General features: G+C 44.3%; 8 protein-coding genes across 8 annotated transcripts; 2 read left to right on the plus strand and 6 right to left on the minus strand.

Annotated features, from left to right (window-relative positions):
* Window positions 1–839: 839 nt before the first annotated feature.
* Window positions 840–1988, plus strand: VTP01DRAFT_4392 (uncharacterized protein; the record flags this gene model as incomplete). Its single annotated transcript, XM_069383069.1, has 7 exons — window positions 840–937; window positions 996–1119; window positions 1185–1241; window positions 1305–1437; window positions 1499–1579; window positions 1637–1728; window positions 1788–1988. 7 exons carry the CDS (start codon window positions 840–842, stop codon window positions 1986–1988), a joined length of 786 nt encoding a protein of 261 aa, XP_069243807.1.
* Window positions 1989–2022: 34 nt separating this feature from the next.
* On the minus strand, window positions 2023–2410 carry VTP01DRAFT_4393 (uncharacterized protein; the record flags this gene model as incomplete). The annotated part of the gene is made up of 2 exons (XM_069383070.1): window positions 2023–2265; window positions 2336–2410. The coding sequence occupies 2 exons, from the start codon at window positions 2408–2410 to the stop codon at window positions 2023–2025; spliced, it is 318 nt and encodes a 105-aa protein (XP_069243808.1).
* Window positions 2411–4458: 2048 nt separating this feature from the next.
* VTP01DRAFT_4394 (uncharacterized protein) lies at window positions 4459–4998 on the minus strand (the record flags this gene model as incomplete). Its single annotated transcript, XM_069383071.1, has 1 exon — window positions 4459–4998. One exon carries the CDS (start codon window positions 4996–4998, stop codon window positions 4459–4461), a length of 540 nt encoding a protein of 179 aa, XP_069243809.1.
* Window positions 4999–6444: 1446 nt separating this feature from the next.
* On the minus strand, window positions 6445–7174 carry VTP01DRAFT_4395 (uncharacterized protein; the record flags this gene model as incomplete). Its single annotated transcript, XM_069383072.1, has 4 exons — window positions 6445–6550; window positions 6623–6833; window positions 6893–7060; window positions 7123–7174. 4 exons carry the CDS (start codon window positions 7172–7174, stop codon window positions 6445–6447), a joined length of 537 nt encoding a protein of 178 aa, XP_069243810.1.
* Window positions 7175–7978: 804 nt separating this feature from the next.
* On the minus strand, window positions 7979–8862 carry VTP01DRAFT_4396 (uncharacterized protein; the record flags this gene model as incomplete). Its single annotated transcript, XM_069383073.1, has 3 exons — window positions 7979–8371; window positions 8436–8671; window positions 8736–8862. 3 exons carry the CDS (start codon window positions 8860–8862, stop codon window positions 7979–7981), a joined length of 756 nt encoding a protein of 251 aa, XP_069243811.1.
* A 1396-nt stretch (window positions 8863–10258) lies between these two features.
* VTP01DRAFT_4397 (uncharacterized protein) lies at window positions 10259–11490 on the minus strand (the record flags this gene model as incomplete). The annotated part of the gene is made up of 7 exons (XM_069383074.1): window positions 10259–10384; window positions 10449–10559; window positions 10616–10762; window positions 10825–11024; window positions 11102–11185; window positions 11244–11333; window positions 11397–11490. 7 exons carry the CDS (start codon window positions 11488–11490, stop codon window positions 10259–10261), a joined length of 852 nt encoding a protein of 283 aa, XP_069243812.1.
* Window positions 11491–11998: 508 nt separating this feature from the next.
* Window positions 11999–13919, plus strand: VTP01DRAFT_4398 (uncharacterized protein; the record flags this gene model as incomplete). The annotated part of the gene is made up of 2 exons (XM_069383075.1): window positions 11999–12056; window positions 12115–13919. 2 exons carry the CDS (start codon window positions 11999–12001, stop codon window positions 13917–13919), a joined length of 1863 nt encoding a protein of 620 aa, XP_069243813.1.
* Window positions 13920–14040: 121 nt separating this feature from the next.
* On the minus strand, window positions 14041–15411 carry VTP01DRAFT_4399 (uncharacterized protein; the record flags this gene model as incomplete). Its single annotated transcript, XM_069383076.1, has 1 exon — window positions 14041–15411. The coding sequence occupies one exon, from the start codon at window positions 15409–15411 to the stop codon at window positions 14041–14043; it is 1371 nt and encodes a 456-aa protein (XP_069243814.1).
* Between the last annotated feature and the right edge of the window lie 614 nt (window positions 15412–16025).

The following is a 16025-nucleotide window of genomic DNA, read 5'->3' on the forward strand; positions in this document are numbered from 1 at the left end:
AAGAATATTTATTAATTTTATTCCACGGGTTTAAATTTGCCTTGTTTGTGGTGCAATTTTATGCTCCAAACGACAACTGTTTTTAAAAATACAGTACTCTGCGAGCACTCAAAGCTTGATATCGTGTCTGAACGCATCAAATGCATACATCCACTACTAAAGTTTCCTCTATACTATATTTTAAATATATGGACTTTCATATATCCTTAAAGTCTTGGTTCTAATATATATGTTTCAAAACGCATTCAAGAATCCGAGCTACGTTTGGGGATCTGGAGACCAAGTTACAAAGGAGCGTGCTGGCAGCATTAATAGGTCCTGATCTCGACCGTTAGCCAGAACCCACTCTTTTTTTTTTTCTTATAGTTGAATAGTACCACTGCTACACGCTCTTTTATAAATCGTTGCTTAGTATCCCCGTTATCCACCTGAGTAACAATGAATGGTAATATGTAGATCGTCCAATTCACGGTGGCCTTTCTTCCCTTAGATTTGCTTCCTTTTGTGCATTGCTACACTTACAGAAGAGAACATGGTTTCGGAAGGTATGGCACTGCTATGTAAAGGCTGTGGATAGATATCCGTCTACATATTACATTTGTAGGCATGCGTTAAGAGTAGGGCAGTGACTCCATTTTTGAGATAGTATCAAGTACATCATTCGCATATACAACGAGTAGTTTCTATACTTCGTATCTTTTTTTTTTTTTAAATGCAACTTCCATCCTTGCGGCGACCATTGAGGTTGGGTTGATTGATGCAAACGGCCGAGCGGAGACCAAGTTTGTGGGTGCCTTTCACGTTTCAGCCGTCTTTCTCTTACCTTTCTCCCTCGAAACATGAAGATTCAGACGACTGCTTTGCTGGCGACTTTGCTGCTAAACACGGCGACAGCATTTGAAGGCACTGTTCCGTGTCTCATGTGGTCCTCCAAAGAGTATGTCAAAATGCTACAGTCAAACGACAAGAGTACCTAACACGGTCCCGTTTTACAGCTATTTGGAGCCAGTGCACAAGTTCTCGAAACAACTTGTCCTGGGCGAGGACCAAGCTCTTGCTGTCATTCAAGATGCTGATGTTTGCGGCGCCAATGTCATTGCAGTCATTGATCAGCCTGGCGTACGTGAATCGTTGTAGCAACTCTGGAAACGTTTGACTCTGCAGGAGACTGACATCACTGCTAGGTACATCTGAATGATTTTAGCAGCCCCGAATACGATGAAGCTTTCACAGCATTGAAGGTTGATATACAGATAACTGTAAATTGCTCCAGTGTCACTTAACGAAACTGTCTCGCGAATTAGAGTTATCACAGAAATGCTGTTTCGACGACGCAGTTAGATTATGTTGCAGACGGTGTCAATATTGACCAGATTGTCTCCACACTAAGCAACAAATGCTCTATCTCTTCTGTATCTCGCATTCAAGATCCTACCAGTATGTAAATCGGCAGAAATATCGATTGTGTGAAATGAATGAAACGCTGAAATATGTGCAGTGATGGCTATCCAAGAACATCATACCATCGCGGTCCTCGAGTTGGGAACAGCAAAGGATGCATCCGAATTGCAAAAGAATGGTACATTATCTGAAACCAAAAGAGCATTTGAGTTCATGGCTGAAGCTTGTAGCGTAGACGAGAAAGTAGATCAATTCATGAAAAATATCCAGGAAAATGCCGACGGTGACTACGTTGTCATTTATACCTCCAGTTCACCTAAAAAGACTGTATGTGACCGGCTCACGTTGCACATGATGAAAAGGCTGCTAAAATACTCTGTTCATAGCTTACTAAACGACACATTCTCGAACGCCGTGCCCCCGTCAACGACAATGCACCGATTTTTGAGAAATACCAACTTTTCACCCCTGGCGTCTTTATGGCAATTGCTGTAGGTTTTATTTTCGTTACTATCACGTCGATTGGTGTGACATGGCTGTCCGGCATCCAAACACCAGTCCGCTTCGAAGGAAAGTCGAAGAAATAAAAGATATATATCTTTGGGTCTAGCATCTTTGCAATTAACATTGGTGCCACTGTCCAAGTGATCCGGTGCTCCATCCGCTCTCGAGGGAGCCTCTAAGGTTCGCATTGTCAAATAGAACTTCATCCATGAGAGCGTCCGGTTGCGGAATCCAGCAGAAATACGACTGCATCGGTGGACGATAATCAGGAGAAGCGTATGTGATGCTTGGCACTTTGTGATCCGCTGGCTCTGGTTGGGGAATAGACACCATACGATCTTGATGTTGGCCTTTTAGCTTCTTAGACGCGTGTACCTTAAAAGTCTATCTCAGCGCCAATGAATAGTCTACATACAAGTCAAATATTAACCTGTACATCGCCGGTATGATCCAATGAACGCTTGTGGCCAATGGCTTCAGACTGAATTCGACAAAAGTCGACCATTATTGAAGAAAAGGGAAGAGAAAAGTGGGATCAATGAAAGACACGGTTGCTTTTTAAACACGCATCAGAAACATACGAAAAAGAAAAAAAGCAAGGCAGGGACAGTCACTGACGAATAACATGCAGGATGGGGATCATCGCTTGTGAACACTGTCTCCTTCGCGCTATTGACAGACGATTACCTCCTTATTTTGATCATCATTCCATTTACAGACGTTCTGCAGATTGTTGCAGTACAATGCCCGTTCGGCATGAGATGAATATCTGAGCAGGAGAACAACGAATGGTATATGTTGAGTTCCTGACGGTTTGATGACTTTTTAATGGTATATTACTTGTTTATCCCATGTACATTGATGGTATGCTATTCTGTGTCTGTGTCCAACTCGTCGTCGCCTTCATTGGTTGAGGTGTCAAGCTACCCTTTGACACACTTCTTGTAGTTTTCTGTGTGCCGCCTTTAGATATTTGTCCTTTTGACTGTTCTTCGGTTATTTGTATTGTGTCTTTCGCCTATGCATTTGCAGTAGCTGGCGATGGTGCTTCTAGGAGATAATAATCCTCGGGTTTCCATATTTCGTCTTCATCGGTGTAACCTTTCCATCTTCAAATATTAGGAATAGGTTGTAATATGCAGATGTCGACCATAACTAGAACACAGTTGTTTCCTGCATTTGTGGTTTGAATTTGGCAATGTTGAACTTCGGGCACTCAGGATATTATTTCATTGTTTCTACAGCATCTTTTTATAAAGTATTCTCGTGGATACCGTCTGTATACAGTCCTTTACTATAGAATCAGCTCTTAAGTGGTCGAAATCGTGTAGTTTCTCCAATAATACATTGCATTCTTCTAGTGGAGGCGTTAGCGTGTCAATGTCAGTTGGATGGGGCGTTATGCCACGTAACTGACTTGAAAACCTCTTTTCATTGTTCATTTTTGAGGCATGCATACGCATACATACGTAGGTGACAGAAGCTGACGAAGCTCTGGTATACTCCATCGGCATAATCCCTAGCAGATCTCGCCGCGCATGATAGCCACTACCTGCTGCAGTGCAGCTGGACGTATTGACACTGGAGCCATTGCACAAATATACGGCCGATCATGGAGAAAAGTGAAAATTCCTCCACAACCAGCAATGTATTGCCGGTGGGTACCAACAATACCTGTATCGATGCTGCCAAACATTATTGGAGGAGTCTAAGCTGACAAAGCAGCAGCAATCCTATCTTATTGGATTTATAGCGATAGCTGTAGTCTACTATCTTACTCACCATTAGCGTCGCCTTAGTATCATCAATACCCTGAATGTTGGTGAAGGGTAGCGGCTATAGGACTATATGGCAAGCTCGCCTTCGAGCAATTGAGACAAAATTGCCTGATCAAAAATGCCACAGAATGAACACCGTGAGGAGTATTCTATTGCAGACGGTCTCACAGAGGCAAGACATTATCGTACTGTAAGCGATTCTGTTCTAAAACCATTTTCAGAGTAAGCATACAGGAAGGGTGGAATAAACCATATGCTGAAGGAGAAAATCCGTTTGCTGGAAAATGATGAATTTACCTCGACATCGACATGAAAACTGACAACAAATACGCAAATGAAGGACGAAGAGACGTCAAATACGATGTTGGACAACAAGTTTTGGTCGACCAATGATACTTGAAGCGCACCGCGGAAGGCAATGAATAGTTGAACTCGCTACGAATGAGTTCAACTAGGAAATTGTCAGTGTTGAAGAAGGAGTTGTACAGCAGAACCGCAACATGCGGTCGAATGCATATATTCTTGCAAATCTACCCAAAGGTTCAACATTATCCACGAAGAAATTGGCAGCTACATGAATCCGCCTATTATTGACGCAATTGGAAAATGTTATGTACAGTGAATCGCGTTTAATCTGCACGGTTAGTCAAATTTTAACTTCTATTTAATTGAGACATTTGACCACTTCTTTTGAGATATCACGTGAGACGAACACGAAGCGGGTTTGGAAATTTTTTTATAGCTTTATGCAAATTACATCTACAGCCCTTCTTTGTCAAGGCAACGCTTCCAGAATGATTCGGCGTGCCTGATCCAACCCTGACAGTCCTGAACTGTAATTGTTTTTGCTGCCAACAAGATTCGAGGTGTCTTTGCTGAATAAAGGTTCCCTTCGAACGCTGGTCTTTAGTTTTGCCCAGCATTCTTCTATAGGATTCAAGAACGGTGAATAAGGAGGAAGAAACAAAGGCTTATAGCCTCGCGTCTTGATTGCTTCTAGAACAGATACACTGTGGTGGATCCGCACATTATCCATCATAAGGTGCATGCCTTGCATATTATGAGCATCCAAAATATCCATCACTTTCTCCACGAATGCATGGAAGTGATCAAAGGTAGTGCCAATATCACTACTTGACTGTTTACCAACGGCTTTCCGTTTCTTGAAAGGGATAGGATCCCTCTTTGACAGCAATATGACCCCCTTGCTAGAAATGCAGCCGATTGTACTAAGGTTCACACCTCTCTGAGTAGGGACCTTGACAGTTGCTGGCGTTCCTTTCTTTGACCAAGCTCTTGAACGGATCATATTCATATGAAATCCACTCTCGTCAATAAACACACAAATCTCCTGGAAGTTGATACCATCTTCTATCCAACGGGATACTGATTGCGCTCTCTCTTCAATAATCCGCTTAGAATCACGCTCCTCTTTGCAGACGCGCGTTTTCGTTAGAGACAGAGCGCATTTGTCCCTCATATGCCGGTGAACTGCTGAAGTACTTATAGAGAGTCCTTCAAAGGCAGCGCGAAGTGCCTTGGTCGTCTGATCGGCAGTTGTGGTCGGATTCTCGTCAATGTAATTTATAATAAAAGCGGAATGCTCTTCTCCAAGCTTCGTATTGCTGCCGTGTTTCCCGACTGTCCTCCTTCAGACCTGGCAGCATGGCTCCACCAGTCTCATTCCATTCTTTTCGTAGCTTATATGCAGTATTTCGAGGAATACGCATCCTCTGTGCCGCTTCAGTAACCGATAGTCCTTCTTCCTGAAGTAACGTGATGAATTTGCCTATTTGCTCAGGCGAATATTTCTTATATGGCTGTCGCGGTCCTCGCTCCTTTGGTTCTTCTATTCTCGCTTCTTTGCTGGATTCTGGAGCAGGACTTGTTTCCGTAACTGATGAACTTTACTTTTCTTCTCGCTCCATGTCATCGATTTGTCATAAGCGTAGTGATGGGACCGCCTTTATCAATCTCCTGCATCTCCTCATCTTCTCCCTCGCGAAATCCCGCACCGGGGGTATGTTGGGACTCTTGTAGTGAATGAATTGAGTATACATAGTATGAGATAACCGCTGTACGACCGTCTCAAACAAATTCTCAATCTCATTCTGTGTTCGTCTCACGTGATATCTCAATTAATCAAATTTTTCAGGTTTCGTCCCAAAATCTGACTAACCGTCCAGATTAAACGCGGTTCACTGTATCAGTTAGTACATCATCGAATCGTCTTCCCCTAATGAAGCCTTGTTGAATAGAGTTCATCATATTCTGACTATGTATTTGCATTTTTCTGAATATTTCATCCAGAATTCATGAAGAAACTGTCCATATGTATGGAAATCATCAATTATGTGGATAAATGTATGACAACCAGATCCTCTGGGCCGTCTCCGTCAAGTTTGTCTATACAGTATTTCAATCCACTAAAGTATAAATCTTTTAGCCAGGGCAAGGATAGCTACATATGTAAAGGCACTGAGGACTAAATATTGACGACTTTGTATATGATTTTAAAACATTTACAGTTTGAGATTATTCAAGTTTCGCAAAATAGTATATTTGTATCAATCATGTCAGTGATGATATCACGGGCTACGCTCTTCTGAGGAATGCATCAGATAACAGGAGCAAGGGCGTGTACAGGAAGAAAGCATTTTACTGGTGTATTGAGGAAATGTGAACCATGTTTCTAGCAACCTATCATATACGATCGCATCTTTATTATTTAGATGCTTTTTGAGGACTACTGTATACTTGCTTAAAGTCTTTCGAAGACTGGTAGGGCGCCTATTTGCTCCGGAGGAGAAATACTACAGTTAAATCCTATCGCATTTTTTGGAGGCTGGACCACCGGCCGAGCAATCCTACATACAAGTTTTCCAAGTCTGATAGTTAGATTTGTCTGACCTCTCAAAAAGATATGCAAGTCTTTCTACCTGATCTTAAGTGAATGATGAGGTTTAACATCATCAGAGCGATTTATCAACCGCTTGATACGAGCGGCTGCAGTTTCACCTACTTTGTTGCAATTGTGAGGGTCCAGTAAAAGTAGTTCCGTCCTAGTATAGCAAGTGACACTGCCACATTTATGCAGACTTGGAGCAGTTGCACCCTTGCCAGATTCCACTACTTTCTGCATCTGCACGCCTTAAATTCGCATTTTCAGTATACATAATTCAAACAGGATCCAGATAAGGTCCTCTTACCTTCATGTCTTGCTTCTGGAGGTGGTCGAGTTTCGGCAAACACAGCTTGAGAGGGTTGTTGGATTCTCTCGGCACTCGGGGTGCGTTGGCTTGGATGGTGCACAGTTTGCGGACCAGACGGCCACCAAGCTCCATACTCTGCGTCTTGCCGTCGTTCTCGGTCGGCTTCTATGCTTATAGGTATCAGTGAAGAGCACCAAACTAGAACGCAGTCCAAATGATATACGAACGCTGAAGGAGCGTCAGAAGATACTGTAGTGACACAGAACCTGAGTCATTCATTTGTGAGAAGAGGTGTTCGAGCGTAGAAGTGTACACGCAAGAATGGAAAGGAGAAAAAAGAGGGGAACAAAAAAATTTCGTCAGAGACAGACATGTTTTGGAAACAATGGTCCAAACCTGATCTCCCCGAACGCAGCTGGATTGTGTTGCAGATGGTGCCAACGTTGACCAGGTCGTGTGCACACTAAGCAACAAATGCGTGTCACTTCTATATCTCACACCGAAGAACATCCTAGAAAAAAAGAACCATAGCGATCCTCGATGGGAACAGCAAAAGATGCAGAAGAACAAAAGCAAAAGCAAAAGCAAAATTGATTTTTATGCCTGAAACTTGCAGGATAGACGAAAAGATAGGTCACTTCATTGAGAAGATCCAGGAGGATGCCAATGGTGACTATGTTGTTACTTATAGTTTTAAGCTAAAATGACTGTACGTAAGTGGCTCACATTGCATACTATGAAAAACCGCTTGTAAAATACTCTGTCCTTATAGATTGCTAAACGACACATTCTCGAACGCTGTGCTCACCTCAATGACAATGCATGGATTGTTGAGGAATCATTCTCGCTATTGGTAGGCGAGCATCTCCTTATTTTGAGTATCATTCCACTTACGGACGTTCTGGAAATAGTTGCAGTACTACAATGCCGTCCCGCATGAGATGAATATCTCGCAGGAGAACGATGTACGGTATCCATTGAGTTCCTGACGGTTTGATGACTTTTTACTAGTATATTACGTGTTTATCCAATGTACAGTTGAAAGAAATTTACACATTGATGATATTGATGGTTGATGGTATGCTATTCTGTGTCTGTGTCCAACTCGTCGTCGCCTTCATCGGCGGAGGTGTAATCACTCGAGGTGGAACATAAAGGCGGCGGTTCCGTCTCCGTTTGAAAGGCTTGAGCCCACCAGACAAGTTCACACGGATGTTGAATAAAAAGATTATAGTTCAGGAGATGTAAGAATTCAAGTTCCATCTTTTTCAATCGTCGTCTCTTCTCGGGATCGTCCCAGGCTTCCGTGATCGCATCCTGAGCTGATCTGTCAGTGCTGACCGAGGGTGGTGACACCGACCCTTTTGCATTAATAATCATCCTTAGGTTCGACTGTAGGAACTTTGAAGCCGTGATGTATGCTACAATAGTGATGCGTGTCGCACAGCCTGTCGTGGACTTGATGTCGCCGCATGTCTATTTGTATTGAACAAGTCAATTCTATTATTGCCGGCTTATGAATTTGACTGAAAGCACTTGCGTGTTTGAGCTTGCCGATATAATGAACGGCCATTAGTAGCGTGAGACTCGGGCAAATCGTGGGGATACTCGATGATGTGCTCTGACAAAAGTATTGTAAGCCGTTCTCAAGTTGACCATCATCCGGGCACAAAGCAGTGCTTTTGAATAGATGTATCATCAAACAGTACACGGCTTTGACGGTCTCTGGAGAGGGGTTGGACTCCCAGCTGCGTGCTACTTTGTGTGCTAGGTAGCCTAGTAAAGGAACTATTGTCGGGGATCATGTAGTTGCACCAGGTAACAAACGGATATACTTTACATATACAGCGAGTGGTTAAAGGCGTAGATCGACAGTTCTCGAGCGCTTGCAACAATAAACGTGCTTGTTCCTCAGTGCTTCGATATGCTTGCACAACTTTGCTGATAATAGGCGTCGCCGTCTGCATTGCATCCTTTTTATTCGAGAAAGAAAAGAACAAAGGATGGAAAAAAGGGCCAGCTCGAGCAGTTGGTGAGCGCTATTTCATTGCGGACAAACAATTCCGCCGCTGTATTATCCAGGGCAAAAAAGATCTTAATATTACTAATTCGCTGACAATACCAAATTCGAAGCAAATTTTTCATTGAAACCAAAGTTTTGGTGGTTGCAACTCTATACAGTCCCTCTATGTGCAACTACAAAAAGATTAGGTGTTAGTAATACGCTTATTGGGCGTTGTCAGCTGCTCATATCGCTGGATTTTTAAGGATCAAATACTTACTATAACTCCAGGGTCATAAGATGTATCTCTGCTCAATTCAGCCTCAGGATACATGCAGTTTATGTCTTATTGTCTCTATTACTAATAATGATAGCTATGCTGTCAACGTGACCAAGCATGGCAAATGTATCTTCGAATAGCACGTACTTGTGTAACACCAAAACCATTCCTTGATGGCGTGCTTCAGAATCTTGCTGCTCAGTTTATATATTCCCAATATTGCGGTTTCATTGTATATGTTAATGCATAGCAAATCCAAAATGACTACATTGGCAGATACAGAGCCTTTCTAGATAGCTGATGCTGTTCCTAATACTAGATAAGCTCGATTAAAGCACATTAACATCCCGGCATGACGGCAGGTTTCGATTAGGAAATTCGTCGCATAAAAGCTGGAAAGAAGTGTTGGCGTATCTCAATCGGAGGCGCATTTCAACTCGGACACGGCAGTTTCCAATATAGGACATCACGTTTTCGAACGGACAGACCGTAACTGCGTATGTAGTTGATGTGGAGGAGATGAAGAATGTGGTTTACAACACCACAAAAGCATGCTTTCAAATAGAAAACACTTTTAAGAGGTCCGTTCATGCTACTGTGTATGACATCGGGAAAAGCAAGATGGCTTTTTTTTATATCCCATCCGCTCTTTTTCAAGCACGCAAAGTGTAGCTTCCACATATCGATTCTTCAGCCAGTAGCTGTTAATGAATTGAGTACACCTCGCTGATCACCACTTTGAACTTATCAAGGACCAGATGGAAGCATTGAATACTGGCGCTTCTTTACATGAGACGAGTAATGTTGCTAAGAGCGAACCTAGTGTAAGCATCAAGAGCATTCACGGATATGAACATATCACATTGCTATCGACCCTGTACTGGCAGATAATGGGCCGTTACGGACAGATAGAAGAGACAATCTGGCTCCATTTCTTTTTTTTAAATGTTCGTGGTTTTCCATCTGTACTCGAGTTGAATACATGACAGTAACGGACAATACTTTCACTGAACTATTCAAGCTGGAACAGTTTTACCTCACGATTGCAGCAATCCGGTATCGATGTATTTACATTGCATTATTAAGACTGGGAGGAGGTCTTTCCAAACATTCTACCATAAAGTTCCTTGCTGCCTTTGAGGTAGTCCTTTTGTTTCCGAATCAAATTAGCCTGCATGCTTTTTAGATCAGCATCCTCAGGTGATATCTAGCGCGATGTGATGTCAATGCAGGCAAGAAAATGAGAGCAATATACAAACTGATATACATACCTGTAGCCCATGACGAATAAATTCTAGTCCTTGATCGTAATCACCATTTTCTAGGCAGGCTTGGCCAATGCGATAACAAGCCTTTGCATTAGTCGGGTCCCGATCTAGCGCCTGTACAACAATGAATATGAAACGACGGATCAACGCTCACACACCACCGCTCCCACCTTTTTGCTGGCTTCTATAGCGTAATCCCATTGCCGTAACTTCAGATAGCAAGCACTGATATTTGAGTGAAGTGCGATCACAAGTTCTCTGCATCGGAGTGTCTCCTCTGGCTCGCAATCCCATAGATCGATAATATATTCTCGCGCCTACAAACAAAAGAAAATCAATGTGCTTGTTCACAGTCCCGGATCGACAATTGTTTTCGTACCTTGCGGTATGTCATCAATGCAGATTCAATATAGCCATTCTTGAACAAGTGATTGCCTTTCTTCTTTTCTTCTTCTGCTAATTGTAATCGCTGACTTGCCGTGATCGCAGGCGCGGGATCCCAAGTACCAAGCAACTCTACTTCGAGTCGTAACTTTGCTTTGGGAGGCACTATTGGATGCCTGCCTTGGGCGCCGTAGCCTTTCAGCCAGTAAGATCCAGCAGTCAGTTTAGGTGTCATCTCCGGATTTACAGATATTGATTCTCCAGATACTGACCATAATCATAGGTGCAAGTGATTTCCGCAATTTCTCCAATCTGCATGGTTGGTATGGCAATTTCCAATGCTTGTATGACTTTGCCTGTCCAAAAGCCCGTCAAGCCCGCAGTTGTTTTAAGCTGTTCCAAAGTTATCACTACCATCCTTTAGCTTAAAGGTAAACGGTACGTTGCGATCTCGCGATGAATCGAATTTGTACTCTTGTTCCACGAGGTAGCTGTCATAGTGAACTGTCAAACGGATTATTCTTTTGAGCTTTCGAGATCTAGATCGCCCGTCCGAGTTTTGCTTACTGCAGACTTCGTAATTATCCTTTGCTGGCTTTACACCCTTGCCCTGTCGAATGACGCGTTTTGTTACATTTCCGTCGGCCGTTAGGGTTTCCATTGTCGTGCCTGGTCAGATCGCCCAAGCAAACAAGCAGGAACTGCTGGCTGTCCGACAGAGACAATGAAAGCCGGCGGAGATTCTGCAGTCGTCTGTTACAATAACGAGGCAACGTCCAGCAGTAAGCCTGTTTGATCCATGCAAGTAACGGTCAAGTGAACAAGTAGTCGACTTTATGATACCAGCGAGCAAATTCATTTTAGTAGCTCCAGTTAATTGAACGTACATGTTATTTTGTTATGAGCTTACTGAAAATTTGATCCTGGAAAGAAATACTGGCAGGTTGAGCGGGATGTATACTGTTAATATGCACGCCTACGTATGCATAGCTGAACTGCTGTGAGACAGCTAACACAGACTCTCACAGCAGGGATGCTCCAAATGCTGCTGTTGTCAGGAAGCGAGCTGGCAGCAGCGGAAGCTCAAAAATTGGGACGAAAGGAAAGTGATGTATCACAAGCAGCCTTTTTCTCCTGTCTTTGCTTTCAGACAATAAAGTTTGGAGTGCATGTCTCTGCTTTTGACCAAGACGTGCGAGTATGCCGTCCTAGTGGCTATTCAAGAAGGTACTTGGGAAGATACCCCGAACTGAGAAAAAATTACACTGAAACAGCCGCTCCTCAGGACGCCGCTTTCACCACAGCAGCGAGCATGATATCTGCATACACAGCAAGCTTGAACTGCGTTTGCCATCAGCTGTCGACGATCTTATTCCACCAGCAACTGTCATAACTACTGCACCGCGGCCCGTATCCCGCGATGGAACTGTACGCATAAACCGCAATCTTGCTTACCTCGTATCCACCAAATTGTTGCAAAGACTGCGTTCCCACAATGCGCAAATCTCGCTCAGCGTGAAAGCCGTCTCATGCGACGCTTCCCAGCGGCTCATTGGGACCGTGCGGCTTCACATTGCTGAAGCTAAAGCGTTTGCGCACCACAGTGGGCACCTCGACCAGATAAAGCGGTCCATGACAGACAGAGCTGCTTGGCAACCCCTAGGCGACAAGGGCGAGCAGATTCGAGCTGGCCTGTTTATCGTGCCTATGCCTGCAGAGTACAAGGCATCCAACAGTATTCAGTCCAACGTCCCTCCGTTCCTGGATCTTGATCTTTGCAGCAACGACACCCCGTTCTTGGTTTCTGATACCACGTCGACAACATCCAACACTGCGCTGTCCACGCCTGCTTCTGTATCCTTCCTAAAGACCTCATCCAAAACATTATCTCCAAAAACGGCATCTCAAAGACAGAGGCAGTTGCAGCAGCGGCAAAAAGCGCTGAGGCGATTGTCCCAAAAAATAACGGACGAGTCAGTAGCGTTGAAAAGAGCCGATTCTAGCATCACGAACCCCCCAAAACTTCAGGAAGATATTAAAAGTCTGCGACGTATCAAGTCACAGACAGATATAGCGCAGAAAAGCAGCAGCAACGCGGATTGGCGGCGGGACTACTCGCTCGATATGGAGCAGTTATCTGCAGAGTTTAAGCAAATACAGCTGAAATCACCCAAGAGGCCGTTAGCACGATCCTCGACGCATACATCGATTGCCAGCGCAATCAGTTCACAGAAATCAGTAATAACAACTGTATCTGAAGACCAGGTCCCACTGTATCACCAGATCGGCAAGGGAAGCTCCCCTTTTACGTTTTACTTCAATATCGTGCATGCTGATGACCTCAAGGATTTGATACTGCAGCCTCGTGCAGCTAACCGACCGCGTGGCGTTTCGAAAAAACCATTCTTCAGTTACAACTTTTTGTCAACTCGTGTCAACCGCCCTGCAGCGTCTATCTCTGCAGTCAAACCGTGCACATGGCCTACATGCTTTCATCTACGCGGGCATCTCGTAGACATACAGAAATGGCTCGATGAACAGGCATTTTTGGAGGTCTCTTTGATTCTCATGGATGAAAAGCATGTTCTTTTCAGCAAAGAGACCGTCGGCACTGCTCACGTGCCGCTTACAAACTTGGCATTTCATCGATCGCGTGAGAACTGCTATGAACAAACCCGAAAGGGAGCTGATCCAAATTTGACGGAACGCACGCTGCCGGTACTGGATTTGCGACAGCAGTTTTGGCAACGGCAACAACGAGAATACGACGATGAAATTGCCAAGATCACAGTACGACTCGGTCTTGTCAGTGGATGGTGGAAGGGTGATGATGATGATGAAGAAGAAGGAGGAGGAGGAGGAGGTACAATAAATGAAAAGGCAACGGCAGCATGCAGGAAGGAAAAGAAGGAGGAAACGGATGAACAGAAACAAACAGAAATGGAACGCAAATTCGCATTTGGAACGAAACGGCACAATAGCCAGGTATTAGAGATATATGACTGGTTAAAGAAGAAGCGATTGAAGCGCACAGAAAGAGAAACGCCTACACCTGATACCTCAACCGCCCATCGCCAAGATCGCCTGTAACCTTTGTGTGTAAATCATTACCCTCTCTTCTCTCACTTTTTCTATCCCTCCCCCTTTATCTTGCAACGAAACGATCTGTATATTTTTTTCATTCTTTTTTACTGTCTTGTCCAATATTTTACTAAATGACGGCCGATTCGGCCTTTCGTACAATGTCCATTAGATTAGATGCTAGTTTTGATAATGCATAAGCTTGGGGAGACGATGGCGCCACTTGCCGTCGGAGATGCTCCAGTCGTGACAATGCAGCGTCAAATTCAGCCAAGTGCGAATGGGGCGGAGCGTGCACAGTCGTTGATGAAGGCAGCGAGGTATGGTGGGGGTGGTGATGAGGATGAGAATGGGGATGAGGATGCGGAGTATAGGGGTGGGAATGATGCAGAAGGAGCGGCAAAGATACTGGAGGTAGCGGTCCGTCCGAACTCGCAGAGTGTCGTTCAGAAGAAATTGGTGGCAATCGAGGAGCAGGGAGATACGAGGAGGATCTAAGCGGTGACTCGGGTGTTGGGCTATCCATATTGTCAGCGTTTGGAAGCAGCGTTGTAGTGGTAGCAATAGTATTAGCGGCAGTCGTAGGAGTGGCAGTAGCAGTTGTGGTTGTGGTGGTTGTCGATTCAATGCTTGATCGCTCTTCATGCGGCAGCTTCGCTCGTTTGGGTACAATGTAATCTTCGATGGGAGGCACCGGAAGAACAGTCTTATCTTCTGGAGACGACGATGAAGATGGCTGCTGCTGAGGATTGCTATTCATGCGTACATTCTTTTGTCGTTTTTCATTTGTTTCTGATGAGTCCTTGACTCTACGTTTCCGAACAATGGCCGTGCGAGAAGCATCGTTTGCCACCGGTATAGACGTGCTGGACGGCTGAGCTACTGGTGTATCCGATGTGTCCTTTTCAGATTGTTGCAAAGCAGCTTCTTCCTGCTCCTCTTCGCTAGCATGTTCATTGACAACTACTCTTCTTCTTCTTTTGATGACGCTGCGCTTCATACTGACGGGCCGATGCATATTGTGCAATTTGTAATATAAACCGCAAGCATTGCAAATGGTGTTGCCAGACTCGTCCCTTCGCCACAGCGGCGTTGTTGTCGTGCGACAATTCGCACATATCAATGTCTGCTTGCCAGCCTGATGCTGGTTGAAAGCAGGGCAGCCAGCACAGGACGCCGATCCACCTGTGCCATTGCAGTGACCGTCCCCAGGGCAGGAGCCATTCGACACTGCACTGCCTTCACAATCATTTTCAGGTTTCTTGTGGTTGTTCCTACGTATGTTTGTTGGACGATACTGGTTTCTGGCCTTAAAGTACAAGCCGCAGGCGTTGCAAATGGTGTCGCCGTTTGGTCCTCGTCGCCACAATGGAGTCGTCGTAGTGCCGCAGTTTGCGCAGACGGTGGCAAACGCTTCAGGCGAGATATCCTTGGTCCCCTTTTTTGGCTCTTCTGGTACCTCCAGTTTCAACTGTGAGTTTGATACACTAGCGGATGACATTCAAGATTGGTAGTGAACAGATGTCGATAAAGTGGTCTTCGCAGCCGGAGGAAAATGACTGGTCGTCCTCAATTGCTTTGGATTTTTTGATCGATGTCGGGGAAACACAGCGATCCGATCAGACATCGCTTTTTTTTGCTGATCAATAATGATGCTCTCGAAATGTTATCAGATTGTTCGGCTATTGAAAGAAAACATCGCCGCGACAGTATCACTCTGCAAATATGATTATTATTATCTCAGAGGTCATAACGGTCCTACATAGCATTATCCGTTTTGGACTGCTGTATCGTCGAGTCAGTCCAATCGAACATGTATATCGAGCATCGCTAAAGACTATGATTGACATTACAAATTTATATGTTCATCTTTAGAAGATTTCCGATATGAATGACACGAAGTTTCACAATGAAGTTATTCATTGGTACATATGATCGCAGAATCAAGCTAATTTTTTCCCTCTTCTTGACTTAATTCAATCCCTCCAAAAGAAGGTCAAGCTACCTGAATCAATAGAACGCTTCCCGCCACCTCCATCACAACGTCAAGTACATACAGAATGCTGCAACAGGCCTCAGAAATGGATTTTGGGAACAGGTATCAACTGATCTTAA

This window comes from Rhizomucor pusillus, assembly GCF_041956525.1.
Source record: "Rhizomucor pusillus strain CBS 183.67 unplaced genomic scaffold VTP01scaffold_2, whole genome shotgun sequence".
In the NCBI taxonomy this organism is placed as follows: domain Eukaryota; kingdom Fungi; phylum Mucoromycota; class Mucoromycetes; order Mucorales; family Lichtheimiaceae; genus Rhizomucor; species Rhizomucor pusillus.